A 21,890-nucleotide genomic window follows, 5' to 3' on the forward strand; every position below is an offset into this window, starting at 1 on the left:
ATATACACATGTGCAAATACAGATATTCCAGAATCCAAAGCACTTCTAGTCCCAAGCATTTTGGGTAAAGGAGACTCAGCATGTATGAGAATTGAAGTGTAAGTGTGTTGAGATTCGTTAAAACCAGCCACTGTGAAGGTCAGCCTGCTTCCCAGTTTTAAAACAGTTGTCATAAAAGTTAGGCGGGTAGGAGTATCTCTGCTGGTGTATTACAACTGATATTTCATTGCAGATGGTTGCTCTCCAAACAATAGTTGCTTTAAAGCACAAGCAAAGTGAGAACAGAGGCAGCTGGTTTTGATCTTGTGTCATGTTTTAATTATTGGACAGAATGAAATAACTGGGGAGGTAAACCTTTTGGATGTGAGTGGGGTGAGGTGGGGTTGGTATGTACCTAAAGAGGGTGTAACTATTCCTTCTATTCTTAGAGAGCAGGTTGTTTAAATTATACTTATCCCAAATAAACAAGATTAACCCATATTGCAGCACAGAGATGTTTCATGGGGTTTAAATAACTGCTTTATGGTCCATAGCTTGCTTACTGTTGCTTAAGAGAGAAGGGTCCATTTGTAGGAACCTCTTGCCACATCTTTCTGACATCTTTAGAGCAGATTATAGCATCACCTGCTACTTCAAGCTGACTTTTAACTCTCCCATTGATTTCTTTTCCTTGTTCAGACACGAAGAATTCTTGGTCCATCATTTGACAAGACATTGGGCACTTTATTATATAATGTGGCCTCCCGGCTTAAAGACCCAAAGCATCTTGGCTTCCTCGTGGAGTACATTGCTACCAAGAAAATTGTTACAGATCTACAGATCAATGGTATATGATTGTTCTCTGCTCTTTGATTTCATCCTTGTATTTGTAGAATTCTCCCTTAATCTGAGTATTTATATATTTGTTTATTATATTTATATTCGACCTCTCTTACAATAAGCTTGTACAGTCGGCCCTTTTTATACACGGATTCAAGCATACACGGTTTGAAAATGTTCCAAAAAAGTATAAATTTACCTTGATGTTCCATTTTTTTTTATTAGGGACACCATTTTGCTATGTCATTATACTTAATGGGACTTGAGCATACACGGATTTTGTTATACACGGGGGATCTTGGAACCAAACCCCAGCGTATAACAAGGATCCACTGTAGCATCCTTTTGTTCCACCTCCTCCTCCTTTCATAAAATGTCTTTTTTAGATAGGTTAGACTGAGAATGATTGGTCCACTATCACTATTGGCTGAATGGGGATGTAGGCTTCCATCCAAGGACTTCATTGGGGAAATATCCCAAATCCAAGTCCAGCACTGTAATCACCATACCATACCCTTTTGTTGAGCAGAGAAACTCCTTCCTATACCATTGCTAGAAGTGTAAAATCTTGCAAAGACCACAGGAACAGGTGGGAGAAATAGGGGCCAGTGCAGACATAGCATGATATTTAAGGCGGTGGGATGAACAAGGATGAATCCTGATTTTGTAGCTTAGGCTCGGGTGTAGTGCCAGCAGGATGACTAGCCCAATTCATCTTGGCTTCCTGAGAGAGTTGGGAAGCTCCATTTTGGAGCATCTGAGAACACTGCATGCTCTGGGCTTCTATAGAGTTGTGGAAGGTAGCTAGAAGAAAGCTTCAATCTTTGTTCCCCACTCTCTGGTGGGATCCTTTGTGCATGAATTTGAATAAAACCTAAACTCTCTCCAGAAGCCAAGATAAGTATATTGAGACTGTCAAACTTTGGCCACATCATGAGGAAAAATGAACCATCAGAAAAGACAATGATGCTAGAAAAGATGGAAGGGAGAAGAAAGAGAGGAAGACCATGTGCCAGATGGTTAGACTCAATTAAAGAGACCACAGGTCTGGGCCTGCAGGACCTGAGTGGAGAGGTAGAGGACAGAGAGTCTTGGAGATGTCTCATCCACAGAGTTCCCATGAGGTGAAGTCAGCACTAGGGCAGTTAACAACCACATAACTTTAGAAGGTTGATTAAGCTGAGCGATAGTGACTGGTCTTGCCTTGGACAAGCCAACAAACTTTATGTCTGAATGACAGGATTTAAACCAGAGTGCTCCCGACCTAATCCAGTGCTCTAATTGCAATGCCACAATCCACCTGTCTTTTTTATTTTTTGTAGCTGCTCTGGAGTACATTAAAAGCCACCCTGTGGACACCATTGATCCAGCAGAGTTTGACCGAGCATGTGGTGTTGGTGTGATTGTAACACCAGAGCAGATAGAAGAGGCGGTGAGTATGAGCCTTAGATAGGAGCAAAAATGGCACAATGGCTACTTTTGGCTTTTACCTTTTTGGACTGAAGGGAACATGCTAACTGCATGATGTTGGGAGTTGTAGTTCAAGCAAGTAATCTCATGGACACTTGGGGCTGGGCAAGTAATATTTGCTGGATTATCCAGGCCTCTGGTGTGCCTGTTTCTAAATAATTCATTCATTTATAAAACTACATGTCACTTCCCTCAACAAAAAGAGCCTCAGAGTAATATATGCACAAAGGATAGACAATCCATAGCCAGTATAAGAAATAAAACAAAGTCCATGTAGATCACAAACAGCAGGTGATGATAAACAAAAATAAACAAGCACAATAAAAACATAATCTAACAAGAATTCAGTCCTAGAAGTGCTAGTAATGCGCAGATACACCAAATACAGTTTGACCATCCCAATCAGAAATCCAGAAACCTCAAAAAATTGAAACTTTTTGCCACCAGCCACCTACTTCTGTTTTTGAAATGGCAGCTGCACACTCCTGCTCATTCGTCTCTCAGATCCTCATTTGCTTTCCAGCTTCACATCTCATACACAACACAAGTAGCAAATGAACAAGGCTGGAGAGAGACGAATAAGCAGGAGTGATGCAGCTGCCGCCTTGAAGATGGATCCGTCTGGCTGATGGCAAAAAGATGCAAGGCTGGAGAGAGACTGTGAAATGGCAGGAATCCATGTGTAGTGTTTCGTGCAAATCCATGCCTCTTGCCATTTCACAGAGCCTCATGTCTCTCTCCAGCCTCACAAATATAGTACAAGTACATGCTATGCTACTTGTGCATTCTAAAAAAGGCTCAACTCAAGGCCCCAAGCATTTCAGGTTGCAAACATTCGGGATAAGGGATGCTCAACCTGTATTATCCCCATCACAGTATCTATCCATGTGTCTGGCCATAACTTATGACCAAATGCTTGGTTCAATACATAGTCTTACCTGCCACTGAAAAGGTGGCATTTCTGCTGGCAGAGGAACTTCCTTGGGAAGAATACGCCATCAAAAGGTCTGCTAAGGTCTCTTCCCAAATTTCCCACCCCACATCTCTGTTTTTCTCCCAACTATTTTCCTTTTCTTATGTCAGAATTTCTCCACTTTGTCTCTAGGTGGAAGCTGCCATCAGCAAACACCGAGCTCAGCTCCTTTCAGAGCGGTATCGCTTTAACATGGGCCTTCTGATGGGTGAGTTCTTGATTTGTTTTGAAAAGGATTTCACTTTCCTTATTGCAGGTTGTAGTATACATATTTTGTAACTTGGCCTTTTACATTGTTTCAAGTTCCCACGTACTTCTCTCTTTCCCCTTCCTTTGCACACATCACCAAAGACCCTCTAGCTATTGGTGGGAACCTCATTGAAGGTAGGACTTAGTGGGAACAGAGGTACAGAAGAAGAACCATACTGGAATAGAAGACCAAAGATCTGTTCCATGGATGAAAAAATGTGTGGCTCTCCAGATGTTAAGAGTGCAACACACCATTCACTGTGCTGGTTAGGACTGATTTACAGTCCAGTGGCAACATCATGGAGCCAGCATGGTGCAGTGATTTGAGAGTTGGACTATAACCCTGGAAACCAGGGTTCAAATCCTGGCTCAGCCATGTAAACCCACTGTGATGACCTTGGGCAAGTCACACTCTCTCAGCCTCAGAGGATGGTATTGGCAAGTCCCCTCTGAAAAAACCTGCCAAGAAAACCCCATGATAGGTTCATCTTAGGGTTGCCATAAGTTGGAAACAACTTGAAGGCACACAACAATAACAACAACATCCAGAGGTCCTTTGTTTCCCATCTCTAATATAATCCAGCACTCTGTTTTGCAGAGTGGTCCATAGGGTGCTTTCAGAATGCCAACAGCAGAGCTTGAGGATAATACTTCTCCTCTATTCCTATGCTCCTAGGAACAAGTCCTGAATATCACTGTTGCTGTTGTTAACTGCTCTTGAGTTTATCTCAATGCATGGTGACCCTGTGCTCTGCTCAGGTCCTGTAGGCTCAGACCTGTGGCCTCTTTGATTGAGTCCATCTATCTCCCTCTTTTTCTGCCTTATCTAGCAATATTGTTTTTTCTAATGATTCATGCCCTCTCATGATGGGCCAAAATACTACAGCTTCAATTTAGTCATCCTGGCTTCTAGGGATAGTTTGGGCTTGTTCTGTTCAAGAACACATTCATATGAAGAATATCATACTGCTTCTGAATCTGGAAGTTATGTAAAGTTATCTTAACTAATAACTATTGCTAGGTTTATATTTCTTGAATTTGTCAACTGCCCCTTTAAAGCCATCTGTGCTAGTGAGCATTGGCAGTAAATTCCAGTTATGTGTATTGTGAAGAAGAACTTTCTAAAGGGGTAACTGTTGATCTGTTGCAGCAAAAATCACAAAGAGTCATATAACACCTTAAGGACTAATACAATGCACCCGCGTCATACACAGGCGCATTATATACTGCTTCTTCTGGCGCCATGCACTGGAAGAAACAATGGCACACGCGCCACCATGAGCACAAGCCCCATTACTTGTAATAGGGCCCAAGCATACGCGTTTTTCATTTTACGCGGGGGGGTCGTCCAGAACGGATCACCCGCTTAAATCAAGGGTGCACTGTATGTTTATTGGAGCTTGAGTTTTCATGGATTGGGACCCATGCCTTTAGATATATAAAGCATTATCCACAATTTCATTCATACACAATATGCATATTGCAGGCAGAATTATAAACAGTCAGATCAGAAGGAAATTAAATGCAACAGAACTTTCTTATCTGAACTTTCTTTTCTTGAGTAGAGTTAATTCTGTTCAGTTGATGCTCTCCCATTTCGCTCATGCCCATCATATTTGGGAATGGTTATTGCAAACATTACCCTATAAGATGTTGTATACCAACATATTGTAGTAATTTCAGGGACTCCTGGAGACTTAATTATGCTACAGTATATACTTTCTGTGATTACCCTGTGAACCAGGGATTCACAGTGTGTAACTAAGACAGGAATCAAGTGTTGGTGACCCTTTGTCTTATTCTGTTCCAAGCAGACTTCATAGACATAGAAACACTTTGTTATAGACAGAGGCCAAACTTCGGCAGCCCTGGTTATTTGCACCTTTCTGGATTACTGAGTTGATGTTTATCCTTCCCAAGAATCAGTCAGACACATGAAGTCAGCAGTGCAAGAATTACCGTGTGCTTTGTTTTTGTATTTTGCAGGAGAAACACGGAGCAAGCTGAAGTGGGCTGATGGGAAAATCATCAAGAATGAGGTTGACCTACAGGTATGACAGGAGCCTGCTGAAATGGGGAACTTTTGGGAATTGGTGGGATTTGGCATGATCACTGTGGCAGGATTTAAATATTCATTTGTTTGTTTGATACATTCATCTCCTACCCTTCTTCCAGTGACCCCAAGCTGGAGTCTCTGGCTTTTCTCCTCCCTCACTTTATCCTCCCAACAGCCCTGATAGGCTGAGGTGTGAGTGGCTCAAGTTCATTTAGTGACTTGAACTTGAATTTTCTGATACTGAAACCACAGCAAAATAATCTTCAGTGTGGAATTTAAATAAGAAACTGCCTTATACCAAATCAGATCATTGCTCCATCTTGCCTAGTGTTGGCAGTAGCTCCCCATGGTCTCAGACAAAGATGGCTCTTTCCCATTAGCTGCTAGCTGATTTTTCTAATTGCACTCAGCCTTTAAACTCACTGGGCCAGTTACAATCTGTTAGCATAACCTACATCACATGGCTGTGGTGAGGATAGATCAGGATGTAGACAGAGCCATCTACACCACTAAGCTCCTCTGGAGAAAGGGTGGATTAAAACACACACATAGATGCTGCTCTTACAGGATTAGTAGAGTCTGCAGTTTAAAATCCTTGAATGGAACTCTGTGACCCTTGTACATAATATCAGTCAAGTCCATTTGGATATATTGTAACTATTTTCTATAATTTTCTGGAATTCAAGGTGAAGGTCAAGATGTGAAATCTCCACTTTCTGACCTCTTGCTAAGGGAGAATGCTTCAGCTTCCTGCCATAAGGAGCTATGGGGGAGGGGGTCTTCACTGAAAGTTCTGGTGTGGAAATGTGCTCATTCCCATTGAGCTTCCTCCTGTTGTCTGCCAAAGTTATTGCTACAGCTGGGCAAAACTTAATGCAGTCAGATCTTGCCAACTGCGGACTTGTCATCTGTGGATTTGAGCATACGCAGATGGCTCTGCCCCACTGTCCCCAATGGCAGCATGTGCACATGGCCATCCTATCACAGCCATGCTCATGGCATACCGCCACTAAAACCAATGGGACTTGAGGTCCGATGGCTTTTGGCATCCGCGAGTGTGTGTGTGTCTGTCTGAAATGGAAACCCCGCAGATACAAAGAGTGAATTGTACGTGAGGGACTATTTCTCCCTACATATTCTCTGCCCAAAGACTGAGGCTTGTATTTTATTATGTATGCAACCATATTTTTCTGATGAACTTATCATCATTAAAAAGCCTTGTTGGCTTGCAGTGTGTACTTATAGAACTCTGAGCAAAACAAAAGACAAAAATAAAGCACATGGTAATTCTTACAGAACGCAGAGCAAAACGAAGGCTTAAAATTGTACTTTACAAGCCACCAACCCTTGACTGAATCTACATTTAAATGATTCCTTTCATTTGTGCAGTGTACTGAATTTAAGGAAAAAACATTGCCCATTGAATTGTGTCCTCAGGCAACCCATTGCCTAACACATTTGCTGTCCTTTTCCTCAGTGAGAAACAAATGTGTCCTGAGCTTTGAGGACAAGTCTTATCTGCTGCTGGTCCTAGGAAAAAATGACTTTAGAAGGATCTATCCTATCCCCTTATTTGCAGCAAGGATAGGCTGCCAAGTAAACACATTTCTGGAAGGAGAACAGCAAATGTGGTGTTACTCAATGGGCTTCTTAGCCATGCTCACAATGGAGGACATTTTGAAATTCTTCCTAGACAGAAGGTTGAAATGTAGGACATGTCCTGGAAAAGACTGGCGCCTCATCACTCTGGGAAAGCCTTGTTTATGTTAGAGCCAGGTCTCCATGTATTGACTCAAGAAAGGCAACTACAGCACCAGCAATTGGAGATGCAAATGCATAAGGCTGTGCAGACTAGGATGATACTGAGCCTATGCAGTTTGCTATAAGGAGACGCAGTTCAGAATAGAAACTGTGGAATTTTTGGTTGGAGGAGGTTATCTTAGAGAGCTGGATCAAATCCAGAGTGCCATTCCAGGTAGTTCCCCTTGTGCTGACTTGATTTCCCTTGTTTCCCCTGCAGGTTCTCCACTTGCTGGGCCCAAAGACAGAAGCTGATCTGGAAAAGAAAGCTAAGGTAACATTGCTTGCAATCTTCTCAGCCCTTTTTACTTGTAGAAGTACATTTATGTGGTTTATGATCTGTGTGTGCTGTTAAGAGGACAGAGCTTTCTTCCTAAATCTACAGTTCTTATTAGTCAAACGGCAGAAACTTTAGACCCTCCAGGTGTTTTAGACTTTAAATCCTACAAGCCTCAGCTAACATGATCAATAATAAGGGGTTATAGTTATAGGAGTGGTTGTTGTAGGGATGTTCAAATCATACCCAGTATGCCATGTATGGGTAAAGATAAGTTTGTTATAGTGTTGATTTATTGTGTGCAAAGACCAATGAGCCATTTTTCCTACATGCTCCAATACCTCAGAACATCGTTCCCTTTTGTTTAGTCTGTCTGGTCCTGTGTCTGGACATGGAATGTTGAAAGCTGTAATTCCCATTGTATGTCATAAGCTTGAGACACCAAATACCATAACTTGTCTTAGGAACTTAGTTTTCTAAGACAAAGGCTGAGAATCTGTGCTTGAAATAATTTCAGCCAGTGCGTCTTTTTACTTGGTCTGAACACCCCTCTACAGTTTTACTCTTTTTTGTTTTTATGATTAATCGTTATTTCTTTTCCAATTAAAATTTGTTCTTGAATAATTCCGTAATATGTAAAAATTATCCCAAGGTAGGAGAACATTTTTTGAAATATTAAAAATTGCCTCAAGCAATAGCCTTGATAAACTGTACAGTCTGATATTGTACAAAGATGTTCTGGCTTTAGCAGATTTATTTCTGAAGCTGAAGCTATTAATACTGTTTGTTACGTAGCCAAAATGCTGCAACCCTACTACTAGACAAAAATATTAGTAGGTTTTCTAGAAATCTAAAAGTTCACAGAAACAGAAGTCTAGAACTCCTTGCACAACATGGAGTGGACACACACAATGGGTGTGGAGCACTACCTTATTGTTGGGTCAGAAGATGAGAAGGCTTCATGAAACAAGACAAATATGGTTAAGATGCCAAGCTGTTTTGTCTGTTCACTAGAACCCTGAGATATGCACCAACCAAATCTCAATACAAAAGTCATGCACTTAGAATTAAAGAGTTCTGAGCCTAGGATTTGGTTTTGAGCACCACAACTGAACAGAGGCTTCAGCCCTTCTGTACAGAAATCCACACCAAGGACAGTATCACAATACACTGCTATAGCTTTATTATTCAAATTTAACTGCTATGGCTGCTTCCTGTGGAATTCTAGGGTTTGTAGTTTAGTGAGGCCTAAGAACTCTCTGACTGAGAATTGTAAATGCCCTTCCCTATACTGCAAATCCCAGGATTCCACAGAATGTTGCCATATCAGTAAATGTGGCATAATAGCACTCTAACAGTGTAGTGTGATATTTTTGTTCCACAAATTTATTTTCATCTCAGCAATATAATTTAAGATGGGAAAGAAACTATTTTGTTGCTGCCATTGTCTCTCAGAGAACTAACAGAGTTGCCAAGAGAATTGCCAGTAGATTCAGGTCTGTCTTCTCCTCCTCCCATGTAAGGGCCATGGCTTACTGAGCAGAAGAGTGAGCAGGAGTATCCCACGTTGTAATATTTCTTCTGGTTACTTTCATAGTTTATCTGTCGAAAGCATAGCCAGGAGTATGTTTTCTGCATGTGTTGGCCATACAGTAAAATTGAATAAGATCCAAAATCCATAGAATAGAGATATGTTTATTGGCCAACCAAAGTGTACAAAATACACGATGGAAGGATTCAAAGCTCCACTGGTTTCTCCATCAGACTAAGGTACTAAAAATCAAACAGGAGAAAGAAAGAAAAATAACAATGTTGGAGTCATATGCCTACATTTTATCAAGAAATTGTTATAGTTATTCTCAGTTTAGATGGTACAGAGGGGTATCCATGAAGGCAGAGGTATTTACTCCTTCTTGGGAAGTAAAATTTAAAGTCTGTTAGTTTATCCCTAGAAAGTGTAGTGGATTGAGTGTTGAACCATGACTGATGATCAGAGTTTGACTCCTGGCTCTGCCATGTAAACTTACTGGGTGACCTTGGGTAAGTCACACTTTCTCAGCCTCAGAAAATAGCAATAGCAAACTCCTGCTGAAGAAACTTTACAAGAAAACACCATGATACTGTCAACTTTGGGTCACCATAAGTTGAAAATGACTTGAAAGCAGATAACAACAGTTTATCCCTGCTGATCCAAGACTGGCCATATGAGGTCAGTAGAGAGTGCTCAAGACTGTCAACAGCATGAAAACAATGACAGTCCAAGGATCTGCCAGAGTACCGTCCTGACTGTGTTATTATTATTCTTTATTTATATAGTGCTGTAGAACTGCACTGTGTGTTTTTAAGTGTGAGCAAGTCAGACAGAGGGAATACTTGGTGGGTAGCATTCCTTGCTAGGAGATACCTGCATGCAGTGCTCCTGAATGAAGAACCACCTCCTTGGAGTATAGATCCAGTGGTAGCCATGTTAATCATAATAGCTTTAGTGAGCCAATAAAATAAGCACAAAAATCTCTGTACAAGCCTTTGAAGCAGTAGGTTTCATTGCATGTATGTTTCAAAAAGCGGAAGAAGAAAACAGTGAGGGGAATGGTGATCTAAGAGCCCAGTGATCTGCATGTTGCCTTGAGGAGGGAGAAAGAACAAGCTATCAAATTAGGATTATGGGGTTATATCCTCATGGCTCCTGGGCTTGCTTGGGAACAGGAAAGCTAAGAAAGGTGAAAAGTTGGTTCTCCACTTTGAGTGTTTAATTAATTCATTTTAATTGATATCTCACCATTCTATCAACAGGGGAACCAAGCCACCTCACAATATGAATTAAAACCAATGACAGTTAAAACCATGGGGCATCTCTGTAACGTCAGGCCTGGATATGAATTTAAGCATTGGATCAAACAAAGCATGTCAACAGAAGCTAATCTTTGTTGCTTTCACCTTCCCTGAGACCTAATATTGTCTCTAACTATAATAAAGGGAAGCAGTTCACCTGGCTTGTTGCTGGTCAAGGCTGGGGAAAAATGGCCAGCAGTGTACAGAGAGCATGGTACCCATTAGGGCATAGACCAAATGTAAAGCTAAGTATTGCTTCTAAGATTAGAGATTCTGAGGCTTGAGCCTCTCTGGGAATCACATTCTCTCACCTGGAATACTGACTGTTCCTGCCAGTTCCTTCTCCTTTAACCAATAGCCCATGAAGCTTTTCCCATACTTTATTTTTGTGAAAGAAAAAGAGCTTAACCTCATATTTTTTCATGTTGTGGGCAGGGGGTGTTGTTAAAACCTAAACTCATGTTAACTATTGAGGCTTGATTGAACCAAATAAACCTGAGTGGCTATTTCTGCTTGCTTTGTCAGGCCCCAAAGTCCCGTGCAGCAGAGCCAGACAAGAAGGGGAAGGCAGCTGTGGTAGAAAATGGTAAGGTCTTAGCTGTACTTGCTCCTGTGGTTTCTTTTCTTTGTTTTTACAAGCAAGAGGCTCTGGTAGCTGGCATCTGTCTGGTCCTAGCTTTCCCAGCTCTGCAGTTTCCCAGCATCCCCCTTCTTGAAGGACACACAGAGCTGGTGGGAGAGCCTATTCTCTCTCTTTTTTTTTTTAATTTGCTGCCCTGGAAAATTCCTGTCATCTACTGGAACTTTCAAGTACTGAGCTTTGACTGAGATCTTGAGTGCTGTCTCGTGCCCCTGTGAAGAACAGTTGCCACTGTACAAATTAAGGACAGTCAGCCCTCCGTTTTCGCGGGGGATCCATTCCAGACCTCCCAGAGTGAAAACGGAGACTCACACACAATGGGGCACGCCCCATTGAGGAAAATGGAGCTTGCCCCTCCATGAATAATCAAAAACGCGGATCTCAAGTCTGCGAGAAAGGAAGGGTGACTGTACTGTATATCTGCCAAAAACATGAAGCTGTGTAGCTTTAGACAAGTAAAAAAGTGGCTCTTAATTATTTTATTTTTTTATGTATTTGCTGTTTTTATCACCTGTTTTTCTCCGTATTGAGGGGCTCCAGAGGCATATGGGCTACCGTTTCAAACTCCAAGACACCTGTCTGAAACACTGGAAAGTTGCTGCCATTGCCAAGGGTGGTGAACATTTTGCCTTCCATATGTTTTGGGTTGAAACTCCCATCACCCCTGTTCAGTGGTGACATTGGCTGTAGCTGATGGGAACAAAAAAAATCCAGAACATGTGGAGAACTAAAGGCTGCCCACTCTAACCATAGTTAATACTAAACTAGATTGAACGATGCTCTGACTAAATCAGGCACCCTACTCTCTGAGTAGCTCTCCCATTCAGGCATTGAGGAGATGACTTGTGTAGTAAGGCTGCATCATGTGTCGCCAGAGGCTGCAAACATTACTTTTTTGGACTGCAACTCCCAGAAACTCCCAGCTAGTGTGGCCTCTGCCCATTCTGTCTGGGGGTTTCTGGGAGGTGTAGTCCAAAGAAGTAAGTTTTCCTATCTCTTTTTCAAAGCACAGCCTATTTTAGTGTATAATGCTGCTGGAGACAAGGGCTATGAGATTCCAGTCTGAGGTTTTCATTTTAGTTCTGGCAATCCTCAGTATGTAGACAATTAAGACATTGAAATAGTTCACAGTTTCCCATACCTTAGCTCAGACATTAATTGGAATGGAGAATACAGTCAAGAAATCAGAAAAAGACTAGGACTCAGAATGCAGCTATGAAGAAATTAGGAAAGATCCTGAAGTAGAAAGATATATAATTGAATACTAAAGTTAGGATTGTCCATAGCATTATATTTCCCATCCAAGATATGGTTATGAAAGCTGGACAGTGATGAAAGTAGATAGGAAGAGAATAAAATCATTTGAAATGTGGTGCTGGAGAAGAGTTCTACAGATACCATGGACTGTTAAAAAGACAAATAAATGGTTCCTAGAGCAAATCAAGCCTGAGGAATAAAGATAACTAAACTGAGACTGTCATACTTTGGCCAGATCATGAGACAACATGGCTCATTAGAAAATACAGTAATGCTTCATAAGGTAGTAGGCAGTAGGAAAAGAGGAAGACCACATTCCAGATGAATAGACATAATCAAGGAAGCCATGGCCCTGAGCCTTCAAGACCAGATCAAGATTTTTGTTTGATAGGGTGACTTAGAGGTCTCTCATTCATGGGGTTGCCATAAGTTGAGTCCCTATGTTGGGAGAAGGTGGAATATAAGAAAATAATAATAATAATAATAATAATAATAATAATTTGAAATCAACTTAATGGCAGTTAGCAACAAAGTCCCTCCCCATTGTGAACATGGCTTTTCTGTTCTGCAGTCCACCCCCTTTTTTTTTTTTTAAGTGATAAGGATGTTTACAAGCAAAATGCCAGATGCCTGCCCTGAGGAGTTGACATGTAATTGTTGATGGCGGTGACAATAGGTTATGAGGAAAGAGCCCAATAAAAGGGAGAAGAAATTAGAGATAGAGGTTGCTTCAAAGGGGGATGTTTTGAGTGTTCTGCTTCTAACTCTAACTGTTCCCTGCAGGTGATGTGTACCAAGAGACAAAATCCCTCATGGAGCAGCTGAGAGGTGAAGCCCTCAAATTCCATAAACCAGGTAAACTGTGTTAAATGTTAAACGGTGTTAAATGGTCCCTACTGTTGCCTGCATTTAGATGGCATTAGATGATCTGGAGTCCATTTATCTAATTCTTCAGATTGCACAAAAGTACTTGATAGTTGATAGGAATATAAGGATTTAAAGACTTTTAAAACCTTATTTATTGGGACATTTGTATTCTGCCTATTTATGACAAGTCTAACCAGAAACATCTTACATTCAAAATATAAATTGTACCAAATGCTAAAGCAAACTGCATCATAGCGGCATTTTTTAATATTGATTGATTGATTGATTGATTGCTAAATTGCAGGGTATTTGGAGGCCTTGCATTTCCTCTGGATGGCTTTTCATTTAGCAGCTGAGTGCTGACACAGACTTTCTCTACGGGGTGCAATTTGCTTCTGACTGTGAATCCCCAATCAACATGGCCACTAGTCATGCGGGCAGAGAGATTCTGCAACTATAGTCCAAAAAGTCACTTTGTCATACCTGGGAGAGAATGGCACCATTTTGTAGTCAAGAATAGCACCATTTTAATCAGGCAGCTGAGATAAAGGTTAGCCTGAAATGTTTCCAGTTTTGTAACTCAGATTTTTCTGGGCACAGAAGATGGATTTTAAATGCAGACAAATTTTGCAGCCATCAACTAATTTCATTTTCACTAAACCCATATACTATGTGCTGACATGTTCCTTACTTCTGTAGGTGAGAACTACAAAACAGAAGGCTACGTAATCACTCCAAACACCATGAACCTCCTGAAGCGGCATCTGGAGATCACAGGTGGACAGGTGCACTGAGAGCTGGAGTCATTTGGAGACTAGGTCCATGCAGCAGCTGGCCTCTGTAACTTGTAGTTTCTCAAACCCCATGAAACCTCATGCATATGTGAGACAGCAAAGTTGTTCTTTTTTCAAGCATAGCCCCAGTGTAGTTTGCTACTGGAGCCCCATAGACAAAACACTTCTGGTTCTTTTTCTTTCTACTTTTAACATATATGTGTATGTGTACATGCATGCGTATGTGCATGGAAGTTGAAGAAGTTACTATTTGGCCAGTAACTCAGATTTCCATGACCATATGTTGCCTGGAGGATTCTGGGAATTGCCATCAAAAAAGTAACATTTTCCTAGCTTTGCACATCTACATATATTTACTTACTAGATATTATCCAAGAGGGGTATTGACTAACACTTTTATGGTATCTTCTGCTCTAGGTACGCACACGATTTCCTCCTGAACCCAATGGTATCCTGCATATTGGTCATGCCAAAGCAATCAATTTCAATTTCGGCTTTGCCAAGGTGAGCGATTTGAACTTGTGTATGTGTGTTAAGATTTTGTTGAGTTGTGGGCTTGAGTAAAGTGATAGCTGAGCAGAGTGGGGCAGGATTCCTCTTGTGCACCTCCAAGGCTCTTGGTAATACTCTTCCTTTCCTCAGATTTTCTTTGACAAATGGGAGGGATCCATAATTTAGTAGAATATGTGCAGTGGGTTTCCATGGCCAAGTAGGGATTTGAAACCTGGTCAATATTCAAACCTCTACTTTGTCTCCTGAGCCTATTATTGAATTTTCTTTCCATCCAACTCATTCCTCTACACAGCAATTTACATCAGTCCTGATCCTTATAACAGTGATATAGAATGTGTGGCCTTACAGATTTCTCCCAGTAGCCCTAGCCAGCAAAGTGATGAATGATAATGGGAGTTTGATTCCAACATCTGTAGGGTTGTATATTCCACACCACTGCCACAAAGCATATTGTTCTTTCATCTCCTTGCATCTCCTGTGGCTTTGGTCTGTCCCTGCTATGATGCCAGTCAATAGGTGATTGTTTCTTCTTCTTTTGTTTTAAAGCACCCTTACTGTGGCAATAACATCAACAGTAAAAATATCATTACTGCAAGCCCATATTTTTAAAAAGCAGAAATATGGAAAGAGTGAAGCAGCATCTTGGCATTGTCCACATAGAAGTTTTCACTGTAGGCTTGTCTGTGATGGAGCCAGCAGTGTTTGTTTTCTATTAGAAAACAAAAGGCAACAATTGTAGGTCCAAGGATCAGTTTTCTTCCCTGCAACCAATGTGGACTGCCAAAAATGTTTTTTAAAAACCCTCCCTGAAAAAAACAACCCAGAAGAGGCCAGAAGTCCACTTCTGTTTTTTGAAAAATGATCATTTTTGGATATTAAACAGTGTGAGAAGAGGGGGGGGGCTATTTCAAAGGTAAATTGCTGCTTCTGGAGACCACCCAGGTTTCATCAGGAGGGGTGATGTGGCATGTGGTAGGTCTTGGGCAGAGCTTGGAAATGTTACTTTTTGACTGCAGTTCCCATAATCCCCCAACCAACATAGCCATACTAACTGGTGGCATCTGGGAGTCACAGTATCTCAAAACAGTGTTTCCGCTGTCATGGTGTAGTGCAAGGGTGACATTGTCCACTCTGTAAGGAATAGTTTCCAAGTGTCAAGTCGTGCCTTTCTCCCCTCATCTCTCCCCACACTCCCTTTGGTGCCATCTCTTTATTCCTCTCTCTTTCTTTGTTGTATGGAAAGGAAAGAAGGATTCTGATTATTCTTTTCCCTCTCTCTAGGCAAATGGTGGGATTTGCTTCCTGCGCTATGATGATACAAATCCTGAAAAGGAGGAGGAGAAGTACTTTACAGCCATCCGTGACATTGTGGAATGGCTAGGTATGCACACACAGTGAGAGGAAAATGGAGAGGGGAGAGGCTGTGGAGTCAGAAGGTCTTGCTGGATTGGGCCCGAGGGCAGGGTGAGGGATGAGGGTTTCAGCTTTGCTGGACAGTACCCCAGCTAAGCATGTTTTTGCACTGTGGTGTGTACCAGAGCTTAGCAAGGTTACTGTTTTGGACTACAGCTCCCAAAATCCCCCAGTCAAAATGGCCTTTGGCTATGAGAGTTGTACTCCTAGATGTACCACAGTTCTGTGAGCCACCACCTCCAGTCTGAAGTGATACAGTGCAGACATAGGTCTGTCACCATTGAGTTGAGGACGCAGCTTGCACAAGGTCTTGTTTGGACTGCAGTTATCAGAATTCCTTAGGAATTGGCCATATTGCCTGGTGGGATTCTTGCCAGTTGTAGACCAAAATAGCAACTTTTCCAAGGGGATGAGCTAGCTGTGCTGGTGATGATACTTTCATCTGAATCCAGGAGATGGTACACACCACAGTGCAAAAACATGCTTAGCTGGGGAAATTGAGATGGATGGAGAAGTTGCTCCCTAGTCATATACTTGGTAATAATAGTTGGGACTGGCACAAAGATAGATTTGCTTTTTCATGACTGGACATTAATTTCCCTCAGGATATACTCCTTATGCGGTGACACATGCCTCTGACTACTTCGACCATTTGTATGCCTGGGCTGTGGATCTTATCCAGAGGTGAGAAGCATAGGAGCATCAGGGACACGAACTTCCTGATAGTAAGGGCTGTTCAACTGTGGAACAAACTCCCTCGGAGTGTAGTGGAGTCTCCTTCCTTAGAGGTCTTTAAACAGAGGGTGGATGGCCATCTGTTGGGGATGCTTTGATTTAGATTTCCTGCATGGCAAGGGGTTGGACTGGATGGCCCTTGTGGTCTCTTCCAACTCTATGATTCTATGACTCTGGGAAAAGGCTCCCATCCTAATTTCTCCCGGTGCCTCCTTGTGTGCTTTTCATGGAAAGGATAATAGCAACATTTGCCTACAACACATTTGCACTCCTTCCTATGTAGTAGCATGCTATCCTTGTCTTTATGGCTGATGTCTCTTTTCCCTCCCCAGGGGCCATGCTTATGTTTGCCACCAGAAGGTGGAGGAAATCAAAGGACACAACCCACCCCCTTCCCCATGGCGGGACAGGCCAATTGAGGAGTCGCTCTTGCTTTTTGAGGTAGTGTCATTTCATGTGAGCAACCTAGGGTGGTTTTATGTGTGCATACAGGTTGGAATTGAAATACCCTAGGGTTCTTCTATGTCTCTGAGATCTCTAGCATTTCTTGCTGTAATTACAGATGAGTGTCTGCACTTTTGTAAAATTCAGCAATCTCAGATTCTTTGTTTCTTTTCTTATAAAACAAACTTCTGGCCATCGTGATCACATCTGTAATAACTAATGAAAGTTCAGAAAATTGTACAAATCTCAGTAGCAAAAGGCATTGTTTTGTATATTCCTCTACTCAGCATTCATGTTTATTGGGTTTTTGTCCTAATCCCGGTGCTTTCCCTCTCTATCTGTTCTCTTGCATCACCACTTCTTCCTCATCTAAAGTATCACATTCTTTGAAATAACTATACTTTGGAAATGTAAGTCCTGGTACAAAATAACTGCAATTCACTTACTTTGATGTGCATGCTTTAGGATTTATTGGCATGTATATAGTGGGCTGAAATCTTTACCCCATAACTAGCTGGTCCAAAGCTCCAATATTTGTATTGTCTCGACAGGACATGCGCAAAGGAAAGTTTGCAGAGGGTGAGGCCACACTGCGCATGAAATTGGTGATGGAGGATGGAAAGATGGACCCCGTTGCTTATCGCATCAAATATACCCCGCACCACCGCAGTGGAGACAAATGGTATGCCAGATATTGTTTTTGATGCAATTCATTTTAAATGAGATTGCATTGGATTGCACCTTCTTTAGGATTAGTGGGGCAGATAAAATGTAAGAGGAAAGGAAGGAGTTTCTGGTGTATGTTCTCAATTGCAGTGGGTGTACCATAGTGCTTAAGTCTGAGCTGTGGCTTAGAAATGCTAAGCTGTAGAAGCTTGTGCTGGATCCTATGGTTTGTGGAGAAAGTGCTTATAGAGTGTTATGCGCTTGCTATCATTGTTCATAAGGTGAAAGGGCTGGGTTCTGGGCATATGTGCAGGTACACACCAAAGCAAGGTTGTAGCAGAGCTTGAGCAAGTTATTCTTCCCATGCTGTCTAGAGGATTTTGTGAGTGGTAGTCAACAATAATAATCTTTTTCAGGCTCGGTGGTGAGAATGTAGGAGTTATGGCAATCTTTTGAGGGAAGGGGTGGATGACTGTGCTGAAAAATAGAGAAGGGATAACCAAGGGGAGGAAGTGGCTGCTTCCCAATTGAGGTGAATGGTTCCTCAGATCTGAGCTTATTGCTACCCTTGCCATTGCAGGTGCATCTATCCCACCTATGACTACACACACTGCCTTTGTGACTCCCTGGAGAACATTACTCACTCACTGTGCACCAAAGAATTCCAGGCCAGGTGAGACACAATAGGGCTGTCCTCTGGGAGAGAAAGAGAGACCAACAATTGTTTTGATATAAAGAAAAGAAAGGTCATGGCTTTCAGGGAAATCCCTTATCCTAGGGCCAGAGAACCTATGCTCCTTCAGATGTTGTTGGATCCCATCATCCTGAGCCAGTGTCACCAGTAGTCTCTGGACATTGTAGCACACCAACATCTGGAGTTCCCTACCTTTGCCTCCCCTCACCCCCCCCCAAAAAAAAACCCCACACATACACTGTTATGGGCACAGATTTATAAATGTAGACATTGTGGCAGTTTGATGGCTTCTGTATTGTGTGTCTTGTGTATGTGAGAGAAAATCTAACCTGGCTTTTGGTCTGTACTTTAAAGAAAGATATCCCAAGTGCTTAACCCTATTCCCAGAATAATTTTAGGTAGTTCCTTTAAAGCTTGCATTAAAAACTGGAGTGGATTCACCATTTCACTGAGATGGAAACTGCCAGTTATCACTGTGTAATTCTTTATGCAGGAATAGAATTTGCTTTATAACATGGAATTTAGTATCCTGAGGAGTCTGATTTTCTTTATTGAAAGATGGACTTCTGGCCCTCATGGTTAAGGAGAAAGGGAGTTGACTTGGTTTCTGCTTTTCCTCAGTTTGTTTCTGGACTTCTGCTCCTGGCCAAAAATCATTTTGGTATAAAACAGACAGACTGTGAAAGCCAAAGACATTGGACAAAAATGACTATATATAAACACATGGCTCTCAGCAGCCTGAGGCTTGTGTCTCCTCTTCCATGTTGCACATGCTCTAACAAATACTGCTTCTTTCTCTCTTCCTGGCAGACGCTCCTCCTATTTCTGGCTCTGCAACGCTCTGGATGTCTACTGTCCTGTGCAGTGGGAATATGGACGCCTCAATCTGCTCTACACGGTCGTCTCCAAACGGAAGATCATTCGCCTAGTAGAGGCAGGGGCAGTCAGGTGAGGGGAGAGTTTGGCTAAGTGTGTCTGTGCATGGAGGGGGAATGGGTAGGAATGGCCCAGACCAGTTGCTTGGTTCCTTGATCCCAAGGATTTGTTTGTCTGCTACCCTCAGACTGTGGAATGACCTGTTGGAGGAGATATGACAGCTGATAACACTGACTGCTTTTTAAATATCATTAAAGACATATACCTTCCGGCAGACATACCCAGTCAATTTTAAATCACAACTTTTTAATTGTATATGTACTCTGAGTGTATTTTAATGATTTTATAGTGTTTTATTTTAACTATGGGTTTATGTGTTTTTAACTGTGTTTTGCATTTTAACATGTTGCAACCCACCTCTTGAGGAGAGGTGGGAAAGAAATAAATGTTGTTGATGATGATCCTCACTGCTGGTGTTGCCTTTCCAGGGACTGGGATGACCCACGGCTCTTTACATTAACAGCTCTGCGACGTCGAGGCTTTCCCCCAGAGGCAATAAACAACTTCTGTGCTAGGGTAAAGACACAGATTGTGGGATTCAGTATGATACAGCCAGTGGCACAGGTGTATGCCTAAATATTGGAGGAACAGGATGTTGCTACAAGGTTGGGCCAAAGTTTTGTGGAATGAGGAGCTTCAGTGCAATTTTTGGTCTTGAACTGCTCCCTGAGATGCACTAGAAGCATTCCTTCTGTCCAGGTGTCAAGACGGCTCTGCACAAGACTGGACGCATGGCTTTAGAATGGGTCAGGCAATTTGACACCTCATTTCAAAAACACTCGGATGCTAGTTCCAATCAAGAGTGGTTTTCCTTTCTTCTGGCAGTCCTGCTGGGAGAGAGAGGAAAAAGAAAAGAAAGAAGGGAAGAAAGATGAAAAAGAGGAAGACTAAGAGATTGAAGGAATGGGGGAGTGTGTGTGTGTGAGAGAGAGAGAGAAAGACAGACAGGCAGACATAAAACAAAGCATTGGGCAGTGCTGGCTGGTGGCATCCATATTGATGAGGTGATAAATCTTCTCCAGGTTTTAGTGTGAATTTTAAAATAGCTAGCAAAGGTGTAGGCCTGTAGGGGATAGTGTTCTTTGCATTGTTTAGAAAACTGAGTGTGTAGAGTGAAACATGGAGTGGATTCATTGGCCCCTGGAGGACACTAGCTGCCACTGGTGGGTGAAAGAGAACAGTAATGGAAAGTTGGGAAAAATGTGTGTGTATGTGTGTGTGAGTATACAATAGAGAGAAGGGAAGGTTCCCTAAGCTTTTGTCTTAAGCCCATTCTGTTGATGGTGTGGAGCCCCTGACCAGTTATCCCCAGGGGCAGGTGTGGGAGATGTGTGGCTTTCCAGAAGTTAGACTGCAGCTCTTTTCAGTCCTGGCCAACATATGCAGTGGTAAGGAATTCCAGAGGTTGCATTTTGTGGGTGCTGCACAGTTTTCTATCTTTATCTCAGGGGATGTTGTTCTTGGCAGAAAAAACAGTTCCTTACTCTTGGTTTAGAAGGTGGACTTGGCTTGAAAACCTGTTGGGTAGTTACTGAGTGGCCTGAGAATGCACCCCCAGCATCTTCAAACCAGTGGACTCACTACCCTTGTTAACATTGTAAGAATAGCTGGGCTGGATCAAACTAAAGACCTGTTGAGTCCAGCATTCTTTTTTCACCTTGGCTGCCTGAGCGGTCTGGATGCCCATATGCCCATAGGGAAGCCACAAGTAGGACATCAGAGCAGCAGTACTCTGCTATACAAGGAGTACTGCTCTGATACTTTAGGCTGAAATCAACAATCATCATGATAAGCAGATGAAGTAATATTTCTGTACAGTGGCTCTGCCCTCTTTGGTTGACTTTCAACTTCCCAACAGGTGGGCGTGACGGTTGCCCAGTGCACCATGGAACCCCACATGCTGGAAGCTTGTGTGCGGGAGGTGCTAAATGAACAGGCGCCACGGGCCATGGCTGTGCTGGAGCCACTGCGGGTGACCATCACAAATTTTCCTGAACTACACAAAGTACGTGTGTGGCTTTTAGGGGTGGGGAAAATGGTGAATGGCTACCCCACCCACGTCTTGGTACATGGTTCTATCTTAGGAGCTCTGAAGCACACACATAGCAATGCTTCTGTTTTCCTTCCAGACCATTGATGTCCTTGTACCAAATTTCCCTGCGGATGAGACCAAAGGCTTCCACAAAGTCCCCTTCCATCCAGCTGTCTATATTGAGCAGAGTGACTTCCGTGAGGTGAGCCTGGGAGGAAAAGCCATATAACTCCACTATTAAAACAGCTCCACTGGTTACCAATATGTTTATGGACAGAATGCTGGTTATGACCTTCCAAGCGCTATATGGCTTTGGTCTGAAAGACTGTGTCTCCTTACATAATTAGCTTACTTGCTAATTAGCTTACTTGCTGTTCACTGCTATGATCTTTGGAATAGCAGTATATAAATAAAACATATTAT

General features: G+C 42.2%; 1 protein-coding gene across 1 annotated transcript in view; it reads left to right on the forward strand.

Annotated features, from left to right (window-relative positions):
• QARS1 (glutaminyl-tRNA synthetase 1) overlaps positions 1-21,890 on the forward strand; it is a 30,249-nt gene that overhangs the window by 765 nt on the left and 7,594 nt on the right. The window contains exons 2-19 of the mRNA XM_042454043.1: positions 679-826; positions 2,142-2,251; positions 3,395-3,470; positions 5,498-5,562; positions 7,588-7,641; positions 11,002-11,062; positions 13,157-13,228; positions 13,940-14,025; positions 14,452-14,538; positions 15,829-15,928; positions 16,566-16,644; positions 17,028-17,136; positions 17,691-17,821; positions 18,386-18,478; positions 19,310-19,447; positions 19,864-19,951; positions 21,294-21,440; positions 21,565-21,669. Coding sequence (XP_042309977.1) covers positions 679-826; positions 2,142-2,251; positions 3,395-3,470; positions 5,498-5,562; positions 7,588-7,641; positions 11,002-11,062; positions 13,157-13,228; positions 13,940-14,025; positions 14,452-14,538; positions 15,829-15,928; positions 16,566-16,644; positions 17,028-17,136; positions 17,691-17,821; positions 18,386-18,478; positions 19,310-19,447; positions 19,864-19,951; positions 21,294-21,440; positions 21,565-21,669 — 1,749 coding nt within the window. The remainder of the gene's footprint in view (positions 1-678; positions 827-2,141; positions 2,252-3,394; positions 3,471-5,497; positions 5,563-7,587; positions 7,642-11,001; positions 11,063-13,156; positions 13,229-13,939; positions 14,026-14,451; positions 14,539-15,828; positions 15,929-16,565; positions 16,645-17,027; positions 17,137-17,690; positions 17,822-18,385; positions 18,479-19,309; positions 19,448-19,863; positions 19,952-21,293; positions 21,441-21,564; positions 21,670-21,890) is intronic.

The sequence above is a fragment of the Sceloporus undulatus genome, chromosome 2 (assembly GCF_019175285.1).
Source record: "Sceloporus undulatus isolate JIND9_A2432 ecotype Alabama chromosome 2, SceUnd_v1.1, whole genome shotgun sequence".
Lineage (NCBI taxonomy): Eukaryota > Metazoa > Chordata > Lepidosauria > Squamata > Phrynosomatidae > Sceloporus > Sceloporus undulatus.